We start from the raw sequence: 24,398 nt of genomic DNA, 5'->3' as shown, positions 1-24,398 counted from the left end.
GAATGAGTTGGTTTCCATCTCCAGTCTGCTCGTTAAGTGTCTATTTCAGGGCAGTGTTCACCTCCACAAGGCTCGTTACATTGTCGCCGCTTCAGGTTCAGCCACAGTCTCCCTGTCTGCCAGTCAGAAAACCCTGGCTTCTCCCAGATTCCACATAACTGACAGGATGGAGAGTTAGAACATGGCCCTTGCTCTGTTTATCTCGCACTTGCTTTCTTTTTTGTTCTTTCTATTTTTCTCGCTCTCTTTGCTTTCTGTCACTCCCTTGCTCTGTCTCCTTTATGTCCGCCTTTGGTTCTCTGTCTGTTTCACTTTCTCACTAACCTGTGTTCTCTGAGTGGTATCCATCTCCAGCTGAGATGGATGTAGCCATGGGCTTTTTATAGACACTCTCTGCTTGGTTTTGTTATCTCAGTGACAAGTCAGCAGTGCTACTCTGTTTTCCTCCCGCTCTCCCAGTGACGCAGATGTCCTTTGCTTCCCGGGGGGGGGGGCTGTCCTCTTGCGGCCTACTGTGGCCCTCGGGGGACTTGAACGAGTAGTGGTGAGTGAATACATCATGCGTGGTCTTCCCACCGACAAACAGTTTGACTGAAATCCTACATTATGACTACTAATCCCAGAAGACACCTCACCTCTATCTGGCCCTCAGCCTTCCCACACTACCCAGCTGGTTGTCAGTGGGCATTTGTCTCAACGGCTGAGCAGGACTGTAGGACCCCCCCCCCCCCTTAAGGAAACTTTTACAGCAAATGTCGACGGGTCGAGGATGCCGATGAAGTCGTCTCTGTTGGCAACGTGTATGTGAAGTGCATTTCCTGTCCAAATATCTGCTGACATCCTGCGTACATTTTTGCAGCCACTTGTCCCTCAGATACATTGTTAGCGTTTGGTTTAGCTAGCTAGTGGGTTGTAACCGTGTTGCCGTAGTAACAAGCCTTGGTATCAATTGGCTAACTACGATCCCTCTGGAGGCGTCTTGTTGCTTTCTGACCAATAATTTACCACAGCGCGGTCTTCTGCCAGTTTTTAGCCTGCTCATGCTTTTATCATCATTTACCATCTAACTGGACATTTGTTTCGTATTACATAACGTCCATCAACTCTGCTTTCTGGTGTTGAACTGACATGGCACGCGTCTACAGTCAGACCTCCGGGGGGGGGGACTGCGAACCTTCTGACCTTCTCTGTGACCTCTGACCTGCTGTCTGCAGACGTAAACGTGTTACACGACGACAGTCCCATGTGGCGCTGGCTTGTTGAGCTGTGCTTTACACACACAGACACAGCCCCTGACCTCTTCCAACTTAAACAATGCCCCGGTGTTTGTTTGCTTGTATGTTTGAGTGTACTTTTTTGGTGAAATGCGTGCATGAGAGGTATTGTAAGACACTACAGACTCTGGGTGATTTGGACCTGACCACACGACCATATCACTCCATTACTAGCCCGTTAAGAGGATAATTGTTCAAAGCACTGGGATGGGAATACTCTGGCTCCTCTACTTATTCTGTCAAATAAGGCCTGGGACTTGAGTGTATGATATTATCGCTTATTTTTATTTGTTCCCACAATTTAATGGTTTGCAATTCAATACTGCCCTTTTATTGTGCTTGGATTTTTCCAAACGTACACCTCCACATGTCAGCTGCGAAGGAAGGAGCAAGCCAAAGGGATAGCCAACTTTTGATCAGAAACGGTGGTAATAAAAACGGGCGGGGGGAGGGGGGGGGGTCTGGGGGTGCTTACATGGTTGAACGAGCGAGAGTGTATTCCCAGAACGGGAGGACGCATCCTGTTCGCCTCGCCACTGTTGCTCGGGCCAGTCATGCAGAAATACAGCATGTTTCCTCTATCAGCGAGCGTGTGTTACAGCACGGAAACGTTCAGGCGTACACACACTAGCAGATCACTGCTTCACATTCAGATTGTACTCACACTCGCGCACACACACACACACACACACACACACACACACACAGTCAGATGCTTACTTAAACAAGCTCCAATTCACTGATTCACTCAGACTGTCACGGAGAGTCCTGCAGCCATGATTCTGTCCATGTCCATTACCCAGTCACATAGACGGTTGCTATGTGACCCCCCCCCCCAAAACAGTCCTATGGGCTTCCTTTCGTTCCTTAACTTTATTAACATCCCTTATGCACTGAGGTTTCGCTCTCGCTGCGAACGTAACACATGGCAGCCAATGCCGGCGCGTCTGCGTTTTAACTGGCCCGACTCAATCACAATGCTATCGCTAACTCACGCGTTTAGCCCATTATAGATAAGTCTGATCCCTTGGAAGGGCATTCAGACGAATAGCCCGCGAAAGCCAACATCTAAACAAGATCAACCGTTAGGCCCCTGACTCTCGGGAATAGCAAAGGGGCCAGGGTGTCTTTTGCATTCACCTCGTACTCTCGCTGTCAGACCCCGGGGTTTGGTGACGAGGTTTGATAATACGAAAGGTGTGTAGCTGTGATGGATTTGTCGTGGAGGGGGTGGCTAGGTCACCGGGCTGGTATTCTGTCAGGTAGGGCAATACTTTAGAAATGAGGCCAGAGGATGGTATGTGGTCAAAACACCACAGTTCCTGGAGCCCAGAGACTGCCCTTAGCTGTAATATATGGGCACATTGGCCACACACCACAACCCTCTGAGGTGCCATATTGCTGTTAGAACTTGGTTTTGCCATACCCGGTCTGTGCGGCTGTCAGCCAATCAGCATTCAGGACTCGAGCTACCCAGTTTATAATATGGAGGACGGCACTACAGTGGTTTTCAAAAGACTGCTGGTGTGAACGGGGGTTGAGGTTCAGAAGGGCCTGTCTTCGGTGGCTGTGGACCCGCAGCATGTCAGGCTGTCCCCAGATCCTCCACCTACATTCCTTTCACGTTACACCGTCCTTCAGGCTCACCTGTCCTCGCGATTCATCACGCTCAAATCTTCAAAAAGACACTAGGAGAAAGGAAAAAGATGAACCGCCACTTCTTGCTCCTCCTCCCGGCTCCAAATTGCTTCCCCCATCCTCTCAATCTCTCGTCTTCTCCCCGGCCTTTTGAGTTATAGGCCCAGGGCCGGTTCATTCTTCTTCCTCGTCACTGGCGAAAACTATCCTACTATTTATCTTTTCCAAGACCCGATGCCCAGAGTTGCAGGCAACACGGTTATCTCAGTGAAAATATGTTGCCCTAGTTTTTGTGGTTAGTATCTTCCATCTTCTCTGAGAAGGATACGTTGTTTTAGGTTCTATCGAGATTCCATCACGCCTGCGTCTCCTCCTCTTAACCCCCCCCCCACCCGTGAAGGGTGTAGGAGAACGCCTATTAGTGCCAGGGCATTGTTAGCGGAGTGGCCGGGTTATAATTTGGAGCTATTTTTAAAAGGAGAAAGTAGCGCTCTTCTTCCTCTAAAGTGTGAATGTGGGTGGTAGAGACGCTGTGTGTGTGTGTGTGTGTGTGTGTTCGTGTGTGTCAGAGCCACAGCCAAACATTCCTAACTCAATGAACAGCCTCACATCTCTGCAAAGTGCGTCACACACACACACACACACACACACCGCTCTGAATTAAAGGTCACAATCTATTGAGATGCTGAAGCTTGATAATAAAGAATTGACCAGCCCATCTGCAGTCTTCCATGGCATTTATCAACACTCTTGGCAGAGTTACTGGCTTCATAAATTGCTCTCCAAAATAACGTGAATGCCTGTTCCTCCATTCGCCTCGTGTTTATGACAGAGTCCGACTTCCTGCTTTCGCTCTTTCATTTGCTGAGGTTTGTATTGAATAGTGAGAGAACGTCACTGCATGCGAGAACAGCCTCCGCCCCCCCCCCAGCGGAAGGGCATGTTTATGTTGAGGGAGGCGGGGTTAGAAGGGGTGGGAGGGGTTGACCCCCCGATAGGGTGGAACATTAAGCCCTTTCGTGGACTCTCAGGCCAAACCCGGAAAGGTCAGAGGTGATGTCCTCCCCCCTTTTCCCTAGCTTTGCTCCTACTCATTCAGACACCTGCAGTCAGAATAAGGCCTGGGGTGTAGAGTGGCAATTTGGGGTAATTAAAGGGGTTTATCCGTTCCTGTGTCAATGTTGACACCACTGCCAGCCGAGTTTCATCTGGCCTTAGGTCTACAGCTTCCTGGTTCCTTTGAAACCTCTGCCCCCGCTTCAGTCGGCGCTCATTTCCTTGTGAGATGTTGACGACGGTTGCCTGGACACCACTGGGACAGGATAAAGGATCGTTTTGTAACAATGTTTATGCATTAACGAAATTGGAATAATATCCCCGTTTTGTTTTCCAACCGTGTTGTCTGTATTACTTGATGCGTGCACCATTGAGTGTCAGTGTTTGTGTTCATCCCTGACATGCATTTTCTGTGGTCCCGGCCTACAGCTAAATCCATAGGCCTGTAACTAAACCACAGGTAAATCCTATAACAACATCATATAAATGCGTCCATGCACATAACAACCCTAACATTGGTTTCCTGTTAGACTAACTGTTACATAAGTCGTGCTCTGAGCGTTGTTCACTGCTAGCCGAATCCATATGAATTAGCGGTGGGTTAAAGGTCAGGAGGGGAAGCGCTTGTTTCGCTGTCTAACTGCTTGTGTGCCAGCCTCTCGATGCCATCGTCCTTCGGCGTAAACGATGAGGCCAGAGGGTTAATTTCACCCATCCACACAGGACGCGGCACTTCCCGATAACCGATGGACCCACCGCCCCCTGTTTAATTTGAAGTGCCTTAGAAAAGGCAGATCCCAGATCAGTGATAAACTGCCCGAAGTCGTCGGTGGGGGAGATTTACTGTTGTCAGATCTGGCCGTGCCTCCTTAGCGGCGTGACGTCGAAGGACCTGAGGAGGTGCTGTGTCTGTCCCATCCTGGAACGGAAACGTCCAGTTGGAGGGTCCCACCGAGAAACTTAGGGTCCCCCTGGCGTTTAACTTAAGCCTTCCTCTGACTCCTAGACAAGACTGCAGCCCTTTCAAATTGAGAATTATCCAAGTGACCTTTTTTCCAGGGATTTAATTCTGTTTCTCTCTGTGGTAATTTGGAAATGGCCCCAGTTGGTTAGATAAATGCCACTGTGTGACGTGTGACTGCACTTTTCTCACTTGGCCCCCGAGGGCGGAAAAATATCAGAGCCTTTTCTGTGTGTGGTGATTTCCTATTTACTCACTTCATTTAAGTAGCTAGATATGAAATGTTTTGTCTTTTCACTGTCCTTCCAAAGGCATGTGTACACACACACACACACACACACACAGTTTAAGTGTAAATGCCTGGAGGTGTTAATCCTAAACCGTGTGTGGCTTCAGCTGGGAAATGAGAAGTCCCATTTAGATTCAGATGGCGGATAAAGAACAAAGTTCAGTTTTGTGGCAGTAATGAGTGGTGTTATTATCAGTCATCCGCGGCCCGACCGCTTCACCCTGGTATCTTGGCGCACTATATTGTGTGTCAGCCTGCACTTTCTGCTCTCTGAAAACTCACTGTTGTGGGGACAGTGAGTCCGTGCGGACGGCCTACCTCCCAGCCAATCAGCCGGACAGATTTACAGCCTTAGAAGGACGCGGGCTTCTGGTGAACTTACCACTTCACTCTTAAAAGGAAACGATTGGCAGGTAATGGTCGTCGCCCCGCCTCTCTCTGTCTCGTCTGCATCATTTCCCACGGAACACCAGTGTTGCCACAATGGGAGACGTCAGCGCTTCTCACTTTGATTCCCCCCTTTGTCCCCAATTGGAGCCCCTTAGCTTGGGGCGGGTGGTCGTGGCATGTGGGTGGCGAGAGGCTGCTATGCTAATGCGCATATTTTGGCAGATGAGGCCATTGTTTAAACGATGCTGTTATTGTGCTTTGGGGTGCTCCTCAGAATGGAACGGTCGGCCAATGAGCCGAGGTTCCTTTGTAACACGCTCTTCATCGTCCATCGCCCGTAAGTGCCCCCCCCCCTCCATTTCTTCACTGACGTGGGGCCTGTTTACCATGCTCCACTGCCCGAGAAGTATTTCCTTCAAGTTCAGCGGGGCCCCCCGTGTTAAACATTTGTTCAGGGAGGCCATTCCGCTCTGGCTTGACCCGGGCTTTTACATCTGTTCAGTTTTAGTGAAGCTCAATGTCCAAGTCCTTATAATCCACCTCATAGAGCAGTTAAAGTCTTCATGTCCCGAGACCTTGCAAGGAACAGTGAATTCCCTAAATCATTTCTGAAGCTCAATTTCCCGGAAATTTGACGGTGTTGGTGAAATTAAAACCAGGCCTAGATGCCCCACCAACTATTTCCTGCTCCACTTATAAGCGATTATTTTTTTAAATTCTGTTGACTCACGGTGTTCAAACCCTGCCGTAGAAATGCATGTTCTTTACCCTCCTGTTTGTGTAGGTAGTCCGATGAAAGAGCGAGCGAGGGAGGGAGGCGCTTGTCAAGGGAGTCAAGCATTTTCCTCTGCCCTCCAGACATGCTGTACCAACACGATGTTACTCTAGAGTAATTTTACTAGATCCACCATTCTAGCTTCCTATACAAATAAACATACACATATTACAACACGGGGAGACATTCATCAAATAGTAGCTGCCTGTCTGGCGCTTTCTGATTCTCAGGGAGCACTGTCACTTAAACCCCGGATGGAAAAACACGAGACTTTAGATATGATTTAGAAATTAGCTTTGCTCTGGGACACACCTGTTTCGTGTAGGCCCTCTGTCTGTTTTTGTGGAGGTTTTTGTTAAGCGGCGCAAGATTACACCCTAGTGAATAGGGGGGGGGGGGGGGGTTTACAGAGAGGCAGAAGGGGTGCGACAGAGAGGTCACGGCCCCTTCAAAGACTGCAGTGTGACCTCTCTCGCATGCCATGCATTCCGGCGCGCTGTGTAAAAGTTGGCGGGGGGGCGTTCTCAGGAGGGCCCCCCATGAAAAACGCCCGCCCCAACACAGGCGTCCAGTATACACCCTGCTGTCCACCCCCCCCCACCCCCCACCCCCTCGCCTTCGCTCCATGCACTGCTTGGTGTTGCTGTGGCAACACAAGAGAGGAGAGAATCCCAGTGCAGGCTGAAGACAAACACACACACAGTGAGATCCAGACCATTGTGGTTGTACGGCACCTGCCTCCCCCAACGGTGGGGGGGTGTGTGTTTGTGTGCGTGTGTGCCTGGTTTACTATCTGCGTTAAGCTAACATCTGGATATCCAGGTGGCTTGCCTTCCCAACCATGCTCCTTGTGGCCTCCTAAGTGTTTCCGTAACACATGATCCCTCCAACTTTTGTTAGTTTCTCTTTTCGGTAACGTCCAATCGCCCCCCTCGGCTCGTGTGTACCCCGCTCCACGCCCCTGTCACCCTGCCCCTGTCACCCTGCCCCTGTCACCCTGCCCCTGTCACCCTGCCCCTGTCACCCTGCCCCTGTCACCCTGCCTCATTACTGAGTACGAGTGTGTTCTGGGTCGACCTGGTGAGTTGAGGGAACGTTGGGAAGCGCCGCTGTTCCTTGTCCCCTCTCTGTCCCAAAAGATGCTGATGGGAGGAGAATGTATGATCCATGAGAGGATTCAAAGCTGTTAAGGAATGTAAGAATGTGACGTTTTAGTTTGGCGACACAGTGAACACGCTGACCAGGTGTCTGAATTAAAATTCTCAAGTGACAGTAGAACAATGAGCCTCCATGTTGCCGGAGTTTCAGAGGAGTTTCAAGAACGTTTCTCTGAACAGGATATGGGCTCTTCAGCCGCTTCAAAGCGCCTGCTTCTGTGTCTCAGCTTGCGCGGATAAGTGGTCTCCACTGGAGGACTGCAGAGCTGGCAGACAGTAACTTTCACCTTGACAGTGTTTGAACGTATAATTGAAGATCCTCCAGACCGTATGTGTGTCCAAATTGATCCCGGGAAGCAAAATGGCTTTTCTTGTGGGTCTTAATTTGAATAAGAAAGGCCTTTATTTGAATAAGGAAAGTCGAGCTAGTTACCTGCCACTGCAGGTTTTGTTTACCAGATTTCTGGATAACCCTGAGAAAAGCCTCCCTCTAACCTCAGAAGTGATCGAAATGCAAATAAGACCCCAGGCTCCAAAGACGGCCCTTTAAACAATGTGATTTATATTCTGCTGGAACAGCATAATTTATTAGTATGTTTGTCTGTGGCTTTGTTTTCTGTTTTGTTTTGCGCCCAAACCAGCCGTTTGGAGTTATTTCCTGTTGCCAGAGGTATAATTTGCGTTTGATATTCCATTCCAGTTGTTAAACCATCACCTGTGTTCTAATTATGTTAACTAAGGCACATCATTGTTTTTGCCCATATTGAAATGGGAAAGCTGGTAAATTCTGTTTAAATCAGTCACAGCACCTGAAGTGCATGTTGCACATCGCTGCCAACTAGAGCATAATGGCTTCCCCTTTATCCCTGATAAGGGATGAATGAACTGTGGAATATAAAACGTGCGTAGGCCGGATTATTATGTTATTTTTTTCTGTTTATTCAATATCGCCCTTTTTCCCCCTGAAATATTTCTATTGGTTTCTCACTTCTGGGTTGTGTTCTGTCGCCGACTGTACCTTGTGCCGTAGGCTGAGCACAGATTATGCAGAATAGCCTGTTCACTGCTAGTAGCTAGAAACGCCCCTCTGCCCAGCGGTCGGGATAGAAACCGAGTAGGGGCTGCTGCTGCCACGGGGCGGGATGAGAGGCGTTTTTTGTGTGTTTGGGACGCAACAAGTGAGGGAGATCCTGTTTTTGGTTCTGCTCAGGCTGTGCACCGAGGGGAAAAAACGACTATTACACACGCCCCCCTTTCCTACACCCCTCAGCCAGTCGGCTATGTATTCGTTTCCCGGTGCTGCGTATCCCCGCGCGCTTGGCTCCCATAATTAATGCGCTGCGCATACTGTTGAGTGTTGGACTGCACCATTCGCCTCCTCACCGCCGGGGAAGATGTAATCCGAGCTCTGCGCAGAAGCCGGCGCTGTAAAGGCTCTGGAGAAGCCGTGGTCCTCGGCTTTCTCCCCTAGTCACTCCTCCCCTTTCTCCGAGTTGAAACTCCCCCCTCTTCCCCCCTCATCCATCTCTCTCGTGCTCATTATCCTCACTCGCGCAGTCCTGTGGGGCCTTGGGCAGTGAGAGCTCCCTACATCGTACGATTCTGTGTCTGTATCGTTACTTAGAGGTTTATTCCGTGTGGCACGGACGGATCTAAACCATAACGGGGATCTATTACACCTACCTTACACGCACGCCCGTTCGGTGACGTGCTCGAGCATGTCCACACCAGAGATTGTCTCGGATCTATCTGAGAGTACACTGCCCTGCTCTCATTGTCACTGCGATTCTTCCACACTGACACGTTTGGTTTTCAACGATTCGCAGTGAAGAAATAGGGAGAAACAACCGGATTACCACCATGGGTTTCTACGGCACTTTAAAGATGATTTTCTATAAAGTGAGTAGGCATTCTTTGCGTCTCTATGCATCAATCCACGGTCAACGCATCACGTGCTAACACCTAGCGCACATTCTTGCTGTGATATTGTTGCGTGATTTGAAATATAAACATGTCACTTGGGAAATCTTTTCTGCGGGGTTGCAAATCGAATGGCCGAATATGATGCGCGGCTGCCTGTATACATCAGCAAAATGTATCGGCAAGCCTCTGCAGAGGATGAACGGAACAGCAGCGTAACCGACACGGTGAAATGATGCGTAGCCCATATCATAACCGATTTGATTAATATTTCAGAGTGACTGAAAACCATACCGAGCGTCGCTCCTTACTTTTCATTATCATGACATTCAAGTGACACTGATTTCGCGAACGGATTTTCCTTGCATTTATTTACTGCTGCCCATCTAACGAGTGACGCGAGGTTCCGCGGCGTAGCTTATATTTTTATTTCATATGTAAATATGCGAGCGATCACTCCATCGAGGAGGGTGCGGGTTGAAACGCAGTGACCCAGCCTATCTGCCTGTCGAATCGATGCATCAGTTGCACCGGCATGACACACTATATCCGCGTGATGTGTAGTACTTTCCTTCACTCTGTATGATATAATGTGTTTAACCTGTGTGGTATTAGTGCGCTTTACGTGAACGACCAACAATAGCCACTTTTGGATGTTGACGTGTTTACAGAAGATGCAAATTACCTGCCCTATAGAGAATTTTGGAAATATCCACTTGTGTGTGCATACATTTGTATATGTAGACACATTTAAAGTGGCCCTATGACCTATCTATAAGGGCTTTGATGGACCAACTGTTTGCGTGGTTCTGCATGTGTCGTATGATTTGTTGAATCTCCTGTTGAAAGGGAATATATTCAGACACTGCACTCGCTGGAGGCTTCAGGCACAAGTAATGGGTCACTATGTCAGACGGTGATGTGTACGAAGCAAAACATTAGCCGCCGTGATATGGTTTATAAAAACAGTCAGTGCTGGTATGTAAGTATTCATCGTCATAACGTTAGTCGCCCAGGAATCGCTTAGGGAAAGGAATATTTTATAGACTTTAGTGATGAGCCTGAAGGGCTTGAGTCATTTTCTGCGGCATTCATCACAGCGGCTCTCCGAAGTGATAACGGCTCAAACAGTGGGTGACATTGACGAATGCTGTCGCAGATCCGCTTAATCACTCGGCGGTGTAAAAAGGATGCCGGGTGAGAAGCAATCAACCGGTATGAACGGAGCGCACCGGAAAAGCCGACCAACGGCTGGAACCCTGTAGCTCCACGCCCCTCCTGTGACTGTCCTCAACCACCTCTTCCGGGGGAGGGGGCGGTGGAGGAATCAAAGGAAACGTGCAGCTGTATGTGATTATAGTGGATCATATTATGTAAACAAATTTGGTAATGACGTACTAATCGTCTGCACCAAATCCAGAGAAAGGTGTTGTATGCTCAAATTGACTGAGCCGTGACCTGCGACTTGGCAGCGTTTTAGGTTCATAATCACTGGAATTACATTTGGGATTAGGTGTGTTCAACAGGCAAGGTGTTTCCTGTCTACTTTGAACCTCGTTTTCATGTTTTTAAATCCATTTGATTATCCGTTATCTTTAGTTGCAGGATGTGTTATTTTTTTTTCTAATACCTCGATGCTCTTTTCAGCCGTGTACTTCTTCGCTCATTGCATAATGTAATGTTGCTGGAAATAATGCTGGGCCAACAGTGTTGCCCAGCACCTGACAGCATGGTCTCATCAGGATTCTGTCCGTCTCAACCCCCACATTCACACACCATGAGAGTGACCGCTTTTTCCAAGCCTGATTGAAACAGTTTATAGTTCCTCTGGAAGCGTTAGGTCGCTCTGCTATATGGTACCCCGATATCAAGCATGTCTCGTCTCGTGTCATGCCCCGATTTTCTGTTTTTGTTCTCCCGTGGAGGAGTCGATTTGGATTGATTTCATGGCTGCTTGACGTAGTAATTCAGTAATGGAGGCCATACGTGTTTTACGTCCTGATGAGTAATAACACATTACACTGCCTTAGTCTGAGTTTATTTCTCTTCCGGACGGAACAGTAAACAGATCTTAATTTTTTTTTTCTCTCCTAGAGGACATGATGGAAGTTAGAAAATTATTTTTTGGTTCTCCCTTTGAAAATGTCCTTCTCCCTCCTTATGCATCCCTCCTTCTCCTCTGGAGTGAGGGAGGCCAGCAGAGTGACTGATTAGTAGCGGTTTACAAACACAACATTCTCTGGCTCATCTTGAGTTACCACTTCCCATGTCTGAAACGTGAGACTGGTAGCTAGTCTACACGGTTTAAAACTCCTGCACTCGAGGGACTTCCTCTACGTTCACCTACCTTCACACACACACCTCTCCCCGTTTCCCCACTTTCTTTTTCACAGTTAGACGAACACACTCCTTCTCTCCCTGTTGCTTCAGCTGCCATTGCGGTGAGGTCATTCCTCGGAGAACAACAGAGTCGGTCTGAGAATGGGATCCCATAACAAAGAATATCTTATAAAAACCCAACCACTTCCTCAGTCGCAAAGAGCACACCCAAAATATTTCGACTAGATGGAAAACACATTGATGATAAATCCTCCGCCCTTAAACGACATTCGGAATGTCCCTTTCATCTCTTACATACCCATGCTCTTGCAGAACCCGTATCCCTGGCTCTCTCAGGGAGACGGCTTTCATTTATTTGAACAATCCTTGATCTGACACCGTGTCTCCGTGCTGCGAACCGTCCCAGCACGAGGTCCCTAATCAAAACCCAGCGAGTTCCTCACAGGAAAGAGACGGCATGAAAGCTTCCGTCCGCCGAGCTCAGTAGACCACAAGCGCGCCCGCGCACACACACACACCCACCCACACACCAGAGGTTGGTCTTTCAGTCAGATATTTCCCTGCTGTCAAGAAGCAGAATTTGAACGAGCATCAGTTAATCGCTTATTGGCAGCCTGACCGGATGTACTCAGGGCCATGGCCTGGGACCCTGAGAAGATATGTGCCCAGGCCCCTCACTTATAGGCCACATGGACATTGTTACAATCAGAGGGTCCTACTAAGCCTGGGCAAATCATTCCCAGCTCTCCCGCATCGACTACGGCCCTGGATGTCCTGTAGTCTCCATGTCTGTATCAGTATGACTAGCCCGAGTGTAGGCTATATAGGTATTTACATGGCAACATGTTGTTGACTTTATTTTGACCTTCTGACCGTATTTGACCTTCTGACTCCGGTTTACTTCCTGTCCCGTGTTGTACCATCGTATTCAGCCAGTCTTTCATGGGCGTGTGATTCGGGGTGGTCCGGTTGTGGCGACGTCGGGAATGCCACGTTATCCGAGCATTTCTGTCCGACCAGCCCAGGCTCGCGTCGCTCTCTCGGGCCGGCGCGTTGCGAGATAAACCGCCGCGGCAATGACCCTGTGATCACAGTAGAATTAATAGAATGGGAGCGGTCTTCTGAAAAACCCAGGCCCGGCGGGGTGTCGTTTCTCCAATCCACTTGAGATGCACTTTATTGTACAACCCCGAAAATAGATTCATTCAAATGTGGTTTTGGGCTGGGTGGACACTGAAGCCTTTGTTTTCCTTCGCGTAGATGTTCAGTATCCGGGCTCCAGCAATGCGACCACTGGGACAGGAGGTGTGTCTGTCTGTGGGTGGGTGTTTGTGTTTTTCCCTTTAACCACCCATGTATAAATCAAGCTATTCTGTTCTTGTAAAGGTTACAGTTACTGCCTGTTACACAGCACAAAGCTGTGTCTGAGTAGTGTGTGTGTGTGTGTGTGTGTCCACTGTGTCACGTGCTTGGTTAGACTCATCCCTGCTTGTCTGATGCCTTCTGTATGGATGGGATCAAGCAACCTGTCAGAGTGGACTTCATTAGTCTCAAAACCAGGCCTGTAATGATCTGGCAGTGTGTTCTTTTTCCATGGCAAAAATGAAAACACAAAGCTGACTAAGCTCTTTGATCCTTTTAAAATTCAGCTGTCTATAAAATATTACGTTTTGTAGCTATGGGAAATGAATACATGTGAATCTGGAGGCTTGAAGCATTAGGGCTGTTTTCTTGAAGAAGATAATCCTTTTTGTTTCTTTTTCTCCGACACAATCTCAGGAGTTGCAATACAGCCGTCACCCTGGGCATTAGTAAAACCTCTGTCACACTGCAATGCTGCCTTCCTCTTAGCTAGCGACAGCCTGGTCGGCGTTGTGTAGCTCCAATGACAGCCCCAATGAGAAGAACTGGAAATTCAAAACACTCGCTAGTCTGAATAGATGGGGAACCTTTGGCTTCTGCCACATCGCTGAAGTTTGCTATATACGCATGACATAGGTTTTTTGTTATTTTTTACGGAAAGGCATTTCAAAACCTGTGTGTAGTCTTGTGAGGGTCACGTTGTCACCAGAAAATAGTTTTATGAAGAAGTTTCATGTTGTGGGTATTCCACTTCAGCATTTGTTGGCAGTACCAGTTCTGAAACCTAGTCTTTCCCTCAAGGTTTTGTCCCTCAGGACAACAGTTTTTGTTAATTGCCACGATGAGGACGCAGAATGAGCAGCAATCATTTTCAACACTAGCCAGGTCTTTCATCTGTCACCAAATACTAGGTTGTGGCGGAAGTCTTTATTTTTATTTTTATGTTTTTCAACCTTCAGAGGCCCTTTAATTATTTGCCTTTCAGAGGGGTGTAAGAACAAAGGAACAAACACAGTGTAAATATGTGTTTTGTTCCTCAGCCGTCTGTTCGTCTGTTGTGCTGTGCCACCTGTCTCCGTGTGCTGTGCTGCCTGTCCTAATGTCTCTCCCCCTCTTTTGTCCTGCAGATGAAGAGGAAGTTGGACCATGGCCCCGAGGTCCGATCTTTCCCAACCGGAAAAAAGCCCTGCAAAGGCTCGGAGTATTCAAGGTGAATAACAGCCCCCTCGAACCCCGTTTTTAATCTCAGTCCCGTGAGGCATGAATATATTACAAAAGCGGCCTCGGCGCCCGACACTCGTCCCCGCCGCTGTCGCCAAGCAGAGTGAGGAGTATGCCCGAGCGGGGCGTTTGACATTTAGCAACGACCGAACAAGCGCGCACCTTCGCCCCCCCTTTGAAGTTCCGCTCCCCTCTGTGTGCTGTGCTAAGGGCTCGGTCTTCTTGTGAGACGGGGGTTGACGTTGCCGTAATTCTTTGAAACTGCGAGCTTTGAAGTCTCTGGGCAAGAGGCAGTCCATGTGGGGGTAGGCGTGGGGGGGGGGGGGGGGGCTCTCACTCCAAAATATACCCACCCCATGGCAATGATTCTTTCCCCCTTTAATCAAAGCAATAATAAAAGGAAAATCAATTAAGGTGAATGAAAACGTAGCAGTCGACCAAATTGAATCAAGCTCGCGTGGAGAACGAAGCCTTTGAGATGATAATTGATTATGGAAACATGGATAAAGACAGCTGGTTTCAGTTCCAGAGAAACTCTGCGTTATTGAGAAGAGAGCAGGCACTTATTTATGAAGGCAAATTGGAGCAAAAAAAAAAAAAAAAGAAGGGTTGTCTGTTCTTGGCGGAGAGCCAGGTTAGTTTCTCTCATTATAATGTGCTCCCTTCACTCAGTTATTGTACACTCTTCTGCTCCGCTATTTTAATTAGTGAGCAGACTGGAAAATATCTGCAAAGGCTGCTACTAGCTGTGGCACCTACCTGCACCTTTCCCTTATTTGATACTATGAATAATGTCCCCCTCCGTGCTCCTCCTTATCAATATGATCCTAATGCCACTCAGAAGAACACGAGAAATACTTTTCTCCAGTATAAAATCTCGCCATATTTTTTCCCCCCGTGAAATGGTTCTCCCGATGGGGACAAAAAAAAATGTAATTATTTTCTCGTGCTCTGTCTCTCTCTGCCGCGCTCCTCCTTCCCCCTTTCACTTTCTCCACATTCATCTCCAAAGTGCTACAGGGCTGGTCCACTACCCAGCCACCCCCACCACGTTTGGGCACATCAGGACAGCTAACGGTCAGGGCCAACAGAGGCGGCGTATCACCTCCATTGCACCTCCCACGGGTCTCCAGGAATGGATCCGGACGTTTCAGGTGAGCGCTGTCCTTGGCTAGGCTATGCTACCCAAGCAATGCTAACAACCTGCTGGTTCCTGGTTAAGCAATGCTAACAACCTGCTGGTTCCTGGTTAAGCAATGCTAACAACCTGCACATTTTTTTTTAGTTCCTGGTTGAGCTAAGCAACCTACCTGCTAGTTTTTACTTCCTGGTTGCTCTAGGCTACTTACCTGTTAGTTCCTGGTTGAGCTGGCCTACCTACTGGCTAGTTCTTAGTTTTCCTTTGAATTTGTTCACCACCTCAGCTCCCTACAGAGTAATGGCCTTAACTATTAAAATAGGTCCCCCTAATGCCTCCCGACTCCTTTGTCACCTCCGTCCTCTCTCCCCTGGAGCAAGAGCTCATCAGAAAACAGATGTTGTGCCCAATCAATGCTCACTTAAATCTTAGAGATAATTGCTGCCTTGTTGTTTGGTCCCTCTGAATTACCATGTGCGCTGTAGCATGGGATTGGAATTAACCTACCTGTTCTGACTACAGAAACAAGCCTCTGATATTGTGTTATTACAGCCAAGGCCTAATGTATGTTCTATGTCTGCACAGTTGAACAGATGTGAGCTTTGTTCATTTAATCCTTTCAAAGCCTCCAGTGTTTCATGCCTGCCTGTGTCCAATGACATATTTGCTCATGGTGAGTTCTGTCGGGACTGTCAGCAGAGTCAACAGAGAGAAACTCCTGTCTTCCAGGTACTTTGTACAGTGCATCTGATCAGACGTGCAATTTCTAGGATATCAGGGAGCCATTTTGGCCCCTGCAGGCCAACATTCTTCTCGTGTTGAGGCAACTCCATGATGAAGACCACAGCTCAAACATCAGGGTTTTGCCCCCAGTGTCGGTGTTATCACGTAGATCGTCAGTAAGCTCCCCTTGTCGTCCCAAACGGAGGCTGCCATGAGTTTCTCGGTTTATTTGACTTGGCAGGCAACACGCTGCCTTGTTTGCTCAAGTGTTGTTTTTTTGTGTTGTTTTTTCATACGAGAGGCTTTGTGCTATTGACTGTGCCAGTCATAAACCCAATCTTTGGTGAAGTAAATAGGATAGAGATGAGCGCTTTGGCTCAGTCCTTCAAGCTTTCTGTGAAGATAATGGCTACATACACGCAATAAAATGTCAAGAACTCTCATTTCAAACAGCCCAATTACATAAGAAGCGGATTCCAGTCACCAAGATTATTCTGCTAATATCGCAGTGATTTACTTTCCTCACAATCCGTCTTAGGTGAATGAACCTGCTTACTGGCGTTGTGAAATGTAATCCTGCCTCAACCGGCCGCAGAAGAAAGAGTTCTACACATGGAACGGGCCAAGTTTATTAACACGGAGGCCTGCTATGTTGGGATATTACGATTCTGCAACTGTTTACAACATTGATTTGTTCAATATCTTCCCTGTTCTGTTTGCTTCCTTAAAAATATGTTTATTGCCTAGTAATTTGGGGTGAAAAAGCTGGTCTCTGTGAGAACTTGCCCTTGGTTGTTGTGCTTTTGACAGGCTAGTCACTTCAGACACAGTTCACCTGCTTGTCTCCGTTCGTTGTCTGACAGCCCGTATTAGAAGCGGCTGAAGCCACTGACAGGCCTTGTGTATATTCTGTTTCCAGTCCTGGCACGCTCGTCCCCACGTGGTTCCTGGTGACTGACAAATAAAGACCTTTAACATAACATGACGGGAGAGGTTTTGAGATCATCGTAGCTGTAAAAAATGCAATGAGAATGGCATGACATGGAGGGGGGAAAAGAGAAACACTGTGTACGAATTGTCTAAACACAGGGCAAGGTTTCTAGCTAGCCGTGTTCCTACACAGAAGGCCAAATTTCCAAACACACGACCAACTGGTGTTAAGTCGCATGCCAGCGAATGCCGAGCGGCTATACTCAGTGTTTTTGCCCATTACCTCGTAGCGAGGTGGATGTCTTTGAAGCCCCCCCCCCACTTCCTGGTTGCCCACTGTCCCACCACCTCGGCCCAGCCGCCTCCTCAGGCGGTGGGTGTCTAACTGCCAAAATATAGGTGCTTTACATGCCAAATTCTTCCCATCGCCTCTGAGCCTCTTCTCCCTCTCCTGTAATCAAGCTGTAACGTTTGAGCGCTTATCCAAAAACAGCTTTGCCACAAAGCCACCCACCAACCATCTGGTTTACGGCGTGACCCCCAGCCGGGGTCGGCTCCACGGGTCGTCTTTTGAGGGGTTATACATTGAGACGGTGCCACAATTTCAGCCGGGAGGAAAGGTTATGACCGCGTTGACGAGGGCCCAGGCGCTTGATGTGGAATGGCCCTTTTATTGAGGGGCGAGGGGTAACTGGCTTCTGCTGTGGGAGTCTGTGAGCACTGGCCGATACCTGGACATTAAAAGTACAGAGAAATGCTTATGTATTAACAATTCTGAGCAATGGCTTGAACACGCCTTCACATTTCAACAGTTCCAGTTTTTTTATATGGATATTTCAATGCGGCTTGGGGGTGGGGGTGTGTGTGTGTGTGGGGGGGGGGGGGGGTAACTCAACCATTGCAAGTCCAGATGGTCGCATCATGTTTCTTTCATTACTCATCACTCCCTTCACTGTGTTCCAGAACTGAAGTACTCCGTCAATATAAGCTCATCCGTTACCTGTATCCTAACCTGCCCCCTTCACTGGGTTCCAGAGCTGGAGTGGCCCGGAGAAACTGCTGGCGCTGGACGAGCTGATCGACAGCTGTGAGCCCACGCAGGTCAAGCACATGATGCAGGTCATCGAACCGCAGTTCCAGCGTGACTTCATCTCCCTGCTGCCCAAAGAGGTGAGAACCCCTTACCAACTCTTCCCTCCTCGTCGCCCTATCCAGTGTCTCGGGAGATCAATCTGAACTCATCGGTCAGCCTCCTACCACACCGTGGACAGGCCTTCATCTACCTGTCGCTGAGTTCTGGACGCCAACTGAAGCCCCTTCAACGGTTGGTTTTGCTGAGGTCGGACTCCGAGAGACAGCTTAGCCAGCTACCTCTCACGCCATCTCAGCTCTTCCTGTTTTGCTGTTTGTGTTCCTTTTCTCTCTGTTCTGTGCCTTTCCTTCCCGTTTTCACCCCTCTTTCTTGGAGCCTGAGAGCGTTAGGGTGGGGTTCAGTAAGCAGGGCCGCTTCCACAGAATCCAGTTCCCTGGGGCTCCAGATATGGATGAGTCCAGGACAGGGCTGGATGACACCCTGTAGTACCATATAAACCAAGTCAATACACAATCAGTGGTTCTGCTGGGGCGCATCGAAGAAACACTGAAATTCTCACAACAGTTCTCAAGCCTCTAATGGCCGTGGATTAGCTGTGTTTCTGGGCAATTTAAACCGACTGGAAAGAACACTGTGGATTTCCGATGGCTCGCGGATTTAGTTCCGTCGCAGAAGGCCTGATTGGACCTAGAACAAAACATTACATTTTACAAAGGACACCTCTTTTCTCTTGTCTCTCTTCCTCTGCTTCCTCCCTCCCTCCCTGCCTCCCCCTCCATTCGCTCCTCTCCTCCGTCAGCTGGCCCTGTATGTGCTGTCGTTCCTGGAGCCCAAGGACCTGCTGCAGGCAGCTCAGACGTGTCGCTACTGGAGAATCCTGGCCGAAGACAACCTCCTCTGGAGAGAGAAGTGCCGGGAAGAGGGTGAGCCTTGACTCGTAGAACTTTTCATAGACACACACACACACACACACACACACACACACAGCTGAAACACGACATGGACATAATGGTTACAAGCGCTGGCCAATAGGAATGTGCAACTTGGATAACACCCCTAGACTAGTATGGTCCGATGCATTCCAAGTGGCCATTCACTGTTTTGCGTTCCGGCGGCGTGACCCTTGAGTGCCGTGTGGTGCTCTTGGCGGTCGCTCTCTTTCGGCCAGTAATGTCCGTCAGTGAAGGTAGCGGAGCCCCGGCATCCTGGTGCTGGCTAAGCCGTCTCTCCGCCTGACACCGGTACTCTCCTCGCTTCACAAGCAGGCATTGACGAGCCCCTGCCCCTGAAGAAGCGGAAAATCACCAAGCCAGGCTTCACCCACAGCCCCTGGAAGAGCGCCTACATCCGGCAGCATCGAATAGACACTAACTGGAGAAGGGGAGACCTCAAATCACCCAAGGTAGCCATTTCATCTTTGCTTCCCCTTATTGTCGACAGCTTATGTAACTTAGATTATTCACATTCCTCATTGGACCAGAGTCTTACCTTTCTTTTCATCTGCAAGTTCTCCGTTTTTGGTTTTAATGGCGGTTTTGTATGAATCTCAAAAGCCTTTCTTCATTCGAGGTCGAAAGCCTTTTGTTCGATCCATCTGAGATGGTTTCATTATATCTTTACTCGCCCCTGGAGTCCTATGGATTTGATATAAAGTGGCTTTAAATTAGAGCGGCTGTCCAAGTCGATAAGACTCCTACATGTGAGGTGTGATTGAAAACCATAGGTCATCTGTTTTTAAATAGTATTTTTTCCCGTAATATAAATGATTTTACATTAACTATTTTTTAAATGGCGGTTCATCTGTAGGCCAGGTCGCTGCTAATGTGCTGATTCCTGTCCATTTCTACCTCCACCCTGTTTTAAAGCTTGACCAGAAAAGTAATTGTCTCCCTAATATGCCTAGTATGTCGCAGTTTGGCAAATTTCAGCACGCTGGCCGTCAGGACTTTGTCTAGCCGCTCTCCTGTGGCCTCGGTAGCGTTCGCTGTGGTTGGCCGAGCCGACTGTCATATGACTTCGTCTCTGTACGCCGGCGACACATCGCCCTGACATTTACCCCGCCGTCTGTGTCCCGGTTTGATTCTTGACATTTACCCCCCTCCCCCTCCCTCCCCCACTCCTCACTCCCTCCATTAATCATCTCCAGGTGCTCAAGGGTCACGATGACCATGTGATCACCTGTCTGCAGTTCTGTGGTAACCGCATAGTGAGTGGCTCCGATGACAACACGCTGAAGGTGTGGTCGGCGGTCACCGGAAAGGTAAGCTTCAACAGCCCCACCCCAATTAAAACGCCAGTTAACTCACGGTACTACTGTTCAGACCTGGGTACTACTGTTCAGACCTGGGTACTACTGTTCAGACCTGGGTACTACTGTTCAGACCTGGGTACTACTGTTCAGACCTGGGTACTACTGTTCAGACCTGGGTACTACTGTTCAGACCTGGGTACTACTGTTCAGACCTGGGTACTACTGTTCAGACCTGGGTACTACTGTTCAGACCTGGGTACTACTGTTCAGACCTGGGTACTACTGTTCAGACCTGGGTACTACTGTTCAGACCTGGTGTGCACTCATCTGTATGCATTGGAGACTGTCCCTTGTTTAAAAATTGGCCCGTTGATTGTTCCCGCCGCCTTCATCTATGTTGTGTGGATGTCTCGGTAACAGAGCAGGATCGTTCCGGGCCCACTGTAAATGGGATCTAGCTACTTCTTGTGTACCTCTTATTACGCTCTCATCAGTATTGGCATGTTAGCAGGAAGTCCGTCCTCCTCTAATGGCAGCTCTTTAAATGACCTGGTGCGTCTTTACTCAGTGCTTCAGATTCACGGTGAGCGCCTTGCATTGATTTCTGCGTACGTTTTGTCGATGCTACTGCGGTCGTTTACGGCCCACTGTACATTTTACTCAAAGTGGCTGTGGTGTTTTTCTTGATTCCGATTCACCCCAAAAAAATCTATCCCTGGATAATTACAATCGATTGCTAAACTACAAATGTTCACATATTGCCTTCTTGTAATGCTGCACCATTTCTTTCCACTTCCATTTTGTTATTCTCGCACCTACTCCTGCAACCGGCCGTCCAGAGCCAGTGAACAGTTTGTTTCCTCAGACGTGTAACGCAGTTGCTTTTAGTATTCATGGCCGGGGCCTAAGCGTTGACATGGACCTTGTGCTGCTGGTTTATGAGGTCCGCTAAAATGGGGCAATACGCTATAGGCCTCGCGAGGGGGGGCCGGGGGCCCTGATAGAGCATTGTAAATCACACCCCGGCTCACCTCCACCCTGTATCGGCTCCATTCTCACTGCTCCTTTGATGACATTTCTCTTTTTCTCGCCTTTGCTTTTTGATGTGCACGGAGAAAGGATACGGGAATTTACCAAATCTTTCAGATGTCCTCTCCTTGAATAGGGAGACACTCCGAGTGCGAGAACTGCGACGCTGAAAAGAGCATCCTTAACGTGGCAGAAAGGCTTCGTCCTCATGGTTGATTGGATCAGGCAGTCAGCCAAGCCGAGTGATTATACGGCGCGTCTGCCTCTCTCAGCTTTGTGCTGATGTGAAGAGATCAGTTGCCAAGGTCGCCTGATGTGGATAGGCTCTGTCCCCAGCGACGCTAGTGATGTCCACCCAGAGCGACGCTAGTGATGTCCACCCAGAGCGACGCTAGTGATGTCCACCCAGAGCGACGCTAGTGATGTCCATCTTGACACCATGTTACTCTGCGGTTGATGCTGCATTGACTCTCTGAAGCGTGCGTGTGTGGGTGTGCGCCATTCTTAATTGGTCAGTATAACCTGGCAGGCTGGCCTGAGGCCGTTCCGTTCCCACGTCCCACGATGCATCTGGGCTTGAGCCACCAAAACTGCTCCCGCCCATCCCTCCTGTTCGCGTGGTTGGTTTCCTTGATGCCTCGAACCAGCTGGTCCTGGTTCAGATTAGTTAGCTTCATTACGCAGAAATCAGAGCTGTTGGAAGGTGAACTCAAACTCGCTAGTCAGTTTGGCAGTTTGGAACCTTTTCCAAAGGAATCTCTCTCTTACCTGGGCCACATTACTGTGACGGTTCAGATCAAGGCTGAAGGGGCTTGAAAACGTCTGTTGTGAAGAACTCTTATCTGTTGCCTGAACACCGTGCAACACCAGACAGAATTTCTCAGCCCTGCCAATTACGCGACAGTCGACTGTGTTTGAAGCCCCTGTCGATGCGAGGAGCGACCGCGAAGCACAAGATGCGCAACTCCCACACCTGAAAGACAGAGAGGTGGCAAACAGGGATAAAACATACCCCAAACAGGGATAAAACAGGGATAAAACATACCCTTGCTTCATACCAAGCCCTTCTTGTCTTTCTGTCCTCTCTCATTTATTCCCCGCAGTTGTAAGTCTCTCTTTCATATTCGCCGTCAGTCATCGCTGGCGCTGATGAGTCAGGCTTGTTTTGTGCTGACCTGGAAGCCCCCCGGTCAGGGCACAGTCCAGCGATGACACGTCCTTTTCCTGCTTTTGGAAGACACAAAATGGCTACCTGGCTGCCTTAAACACTGCAGCTGATCTACCCAGCTCTCATTGAATCTCATCTTGCGCTGTCCATCTGTCTTCACAGATATCGTGCCTTTCCTCTCCCACCTCGGCGTTCCACTCCAAGTCCCTGCCTAAGTGGTGTAAACCTCTATCCACATTGGAGCTCAGGGAAGCCTATTTCCTCCCAGCTTTCAGTAGCTAACACCCAGACTAAAGGCTTATTCCCCACTGGATCGATAGGAGATAGGGGAACCCATGCTTCAAGAGGGACTTCGAAGGACACTCATTTCAGTTACAAAGTGTTAGCTCTTTATTTTTTTTATTTTTTTTGTTAAACTTTTAATGCAATGTTACAGAAGGAAAATGTTGACACTGTCCCTGTAATCGTCTGTCCGAAGACTCTGTTTTCATTCTCCCCATGTCTCTTTGGTTTTTTTTTTATTGTATTTTTCAGTTATTTTGTCCTTCAACTGCGGTTTGCGAGTTCTTAGACAATAAGCTCTCCTGTTTTGGTTTTTGGGGACACTTATTTTGAAAAAGATAAGCTGTCTCAGATTGGAATGCAACAACCAACGTGGTTTGAATTCCTTTGTCCAAAAGAATGTGCTGTCTGATATGCAGCACTCAGCGATTAGACGCAGTCATTAGACGACGCTCGAGTCACAATTCCTGATCTTGTGCATTAATAAAGAGTAAAGGGAATGAAATTATATGTGAATAAACAGATGTTTACCACATGGTTTGCGAACCCCTCTGTCATGGCAGGTTGGGTTCCCCAGCAGCATTTTTCAAAATGGCACCTGGCATTTGTGTGTTGCTGGGAAGAACATCTGGGTGGTGATGCTTGGTGCCGTAACGTCACCATAAATGTCAGGGACAGTACTTCTTTATACATCGTAGCCCTGGAACAACGTGTTCTGATTTCCCTGCGTCAGATTAGATTGTGTTCAGATCAGATAACAGACTGCTGTGCTGGAATTCAGTCTTTGACGTTGCCAACAGCCCTCATCTTCCACGACCAGGATTGTTAGATGTTGTCTGTTTCGATACTGGAGGGTTTCTTCCCCTCTCTGTCAGCTACATGATACAACCCCCCCTTGGGAGCAATCAAGACATGATTACACCGGCAGATTACTGCCACTTCCTAAATTGATGCCTTTTGGGTCCAAAGTAGTGCATTCTATTAGGCATGGGATGCAATTTGGAACGCACAGTGCTTATAGCAGCCCTGGACTTTAAATTGGCCTTTGAGTTTTTAGAGTCTGTCTGGTGTGTACGGAGCAGATGTTGGGCGGGGTAATGTGGCGCTGACTGCTGACTCCATCCGTTTGAGGCAGACACCTTTGTCTTTTTGCGTGCCCTTCACTTTCAGTGAGAGCTGTCAAGGTTTGATCTACACGCACATAAATATGTGTACACACACAGACAGCGCACGCACACTGCCGTGGCGAGGCACCCAGCTCTTCAAAGGCTTCCGGTCTGCTCACTAGAGCAGTGAAAGTCCTTGGTGTGGTGCCTGTCGACAGACAACTCTGCTGCCTCACAAACACACACACACCCTCGGGTGCTTGTCAGGCTGATCTAAAATGGCAGAGAAATAGCA

General features: G+C 48.6%; 1 protein-coding gene across 6 annotated transcripts in view; it reads left to right on the top strand.

Moving 5' to 3' along the window:
- LOC105020919 (F-box/WD repeat-containing protein 7) overlaps nt 1–24,398 on the top strand; it is a 133,923-nt gene that overhangs the window by 99,205 nt on the left and 10,320 nt on the right. For 4 of the 6 annotated variants that reach the window (XM_010888265.5, XM_020043844.3, XM_029118483.2 and 1 more), the window contains 6 exons: nt 14,290–14,372; nt 15,396–15,537; nt 18,210–18,344; nt 19,067–19,190; nt 19,530–19,669; nt 20,414–20,527. In XM_010888265.5, the coding sequence (XP_010886567.4) occupies nt 14,290–14,372; nt 15,396–15,537; nt 18,210–18,344; nt 19,067–19,190; nt 19,530–19,669; nt 20,414–20,527 (738 nt within the window). Of the gene's footprint in view, nt 1–8,938; nt 9,440–14,289; nt 14,373–15,395; nt 15,538–18,209; nt 18,345–19,066; nt 19,191–19,529; nt 19,670–20,413; nt 20,528–24,398 lie in introns of those variants that run through there. The other 2 variants (XM_010888274.4, XM_029118482.2) reach the window with 2 other exon arrangements.

The sequence above is a fragment of the Esox lucius genome, chromosome 25 (assembly GCF_011004845.1).
Source record: "Esox lucius isolate fEsoLuc1 chromosome 25, fEsoLuc1.pri, whole genome shotgun sequence".
NCBI lineage: Eukaryota > Metazoa > Chordata > Actinopteri > Esociformes > Esocidae > Esox > Esox lucius.
Note: the sequence above shows the minus strand (reverse complement) of the source record. Positions and strands in the feature narration are given on the sequence as shown.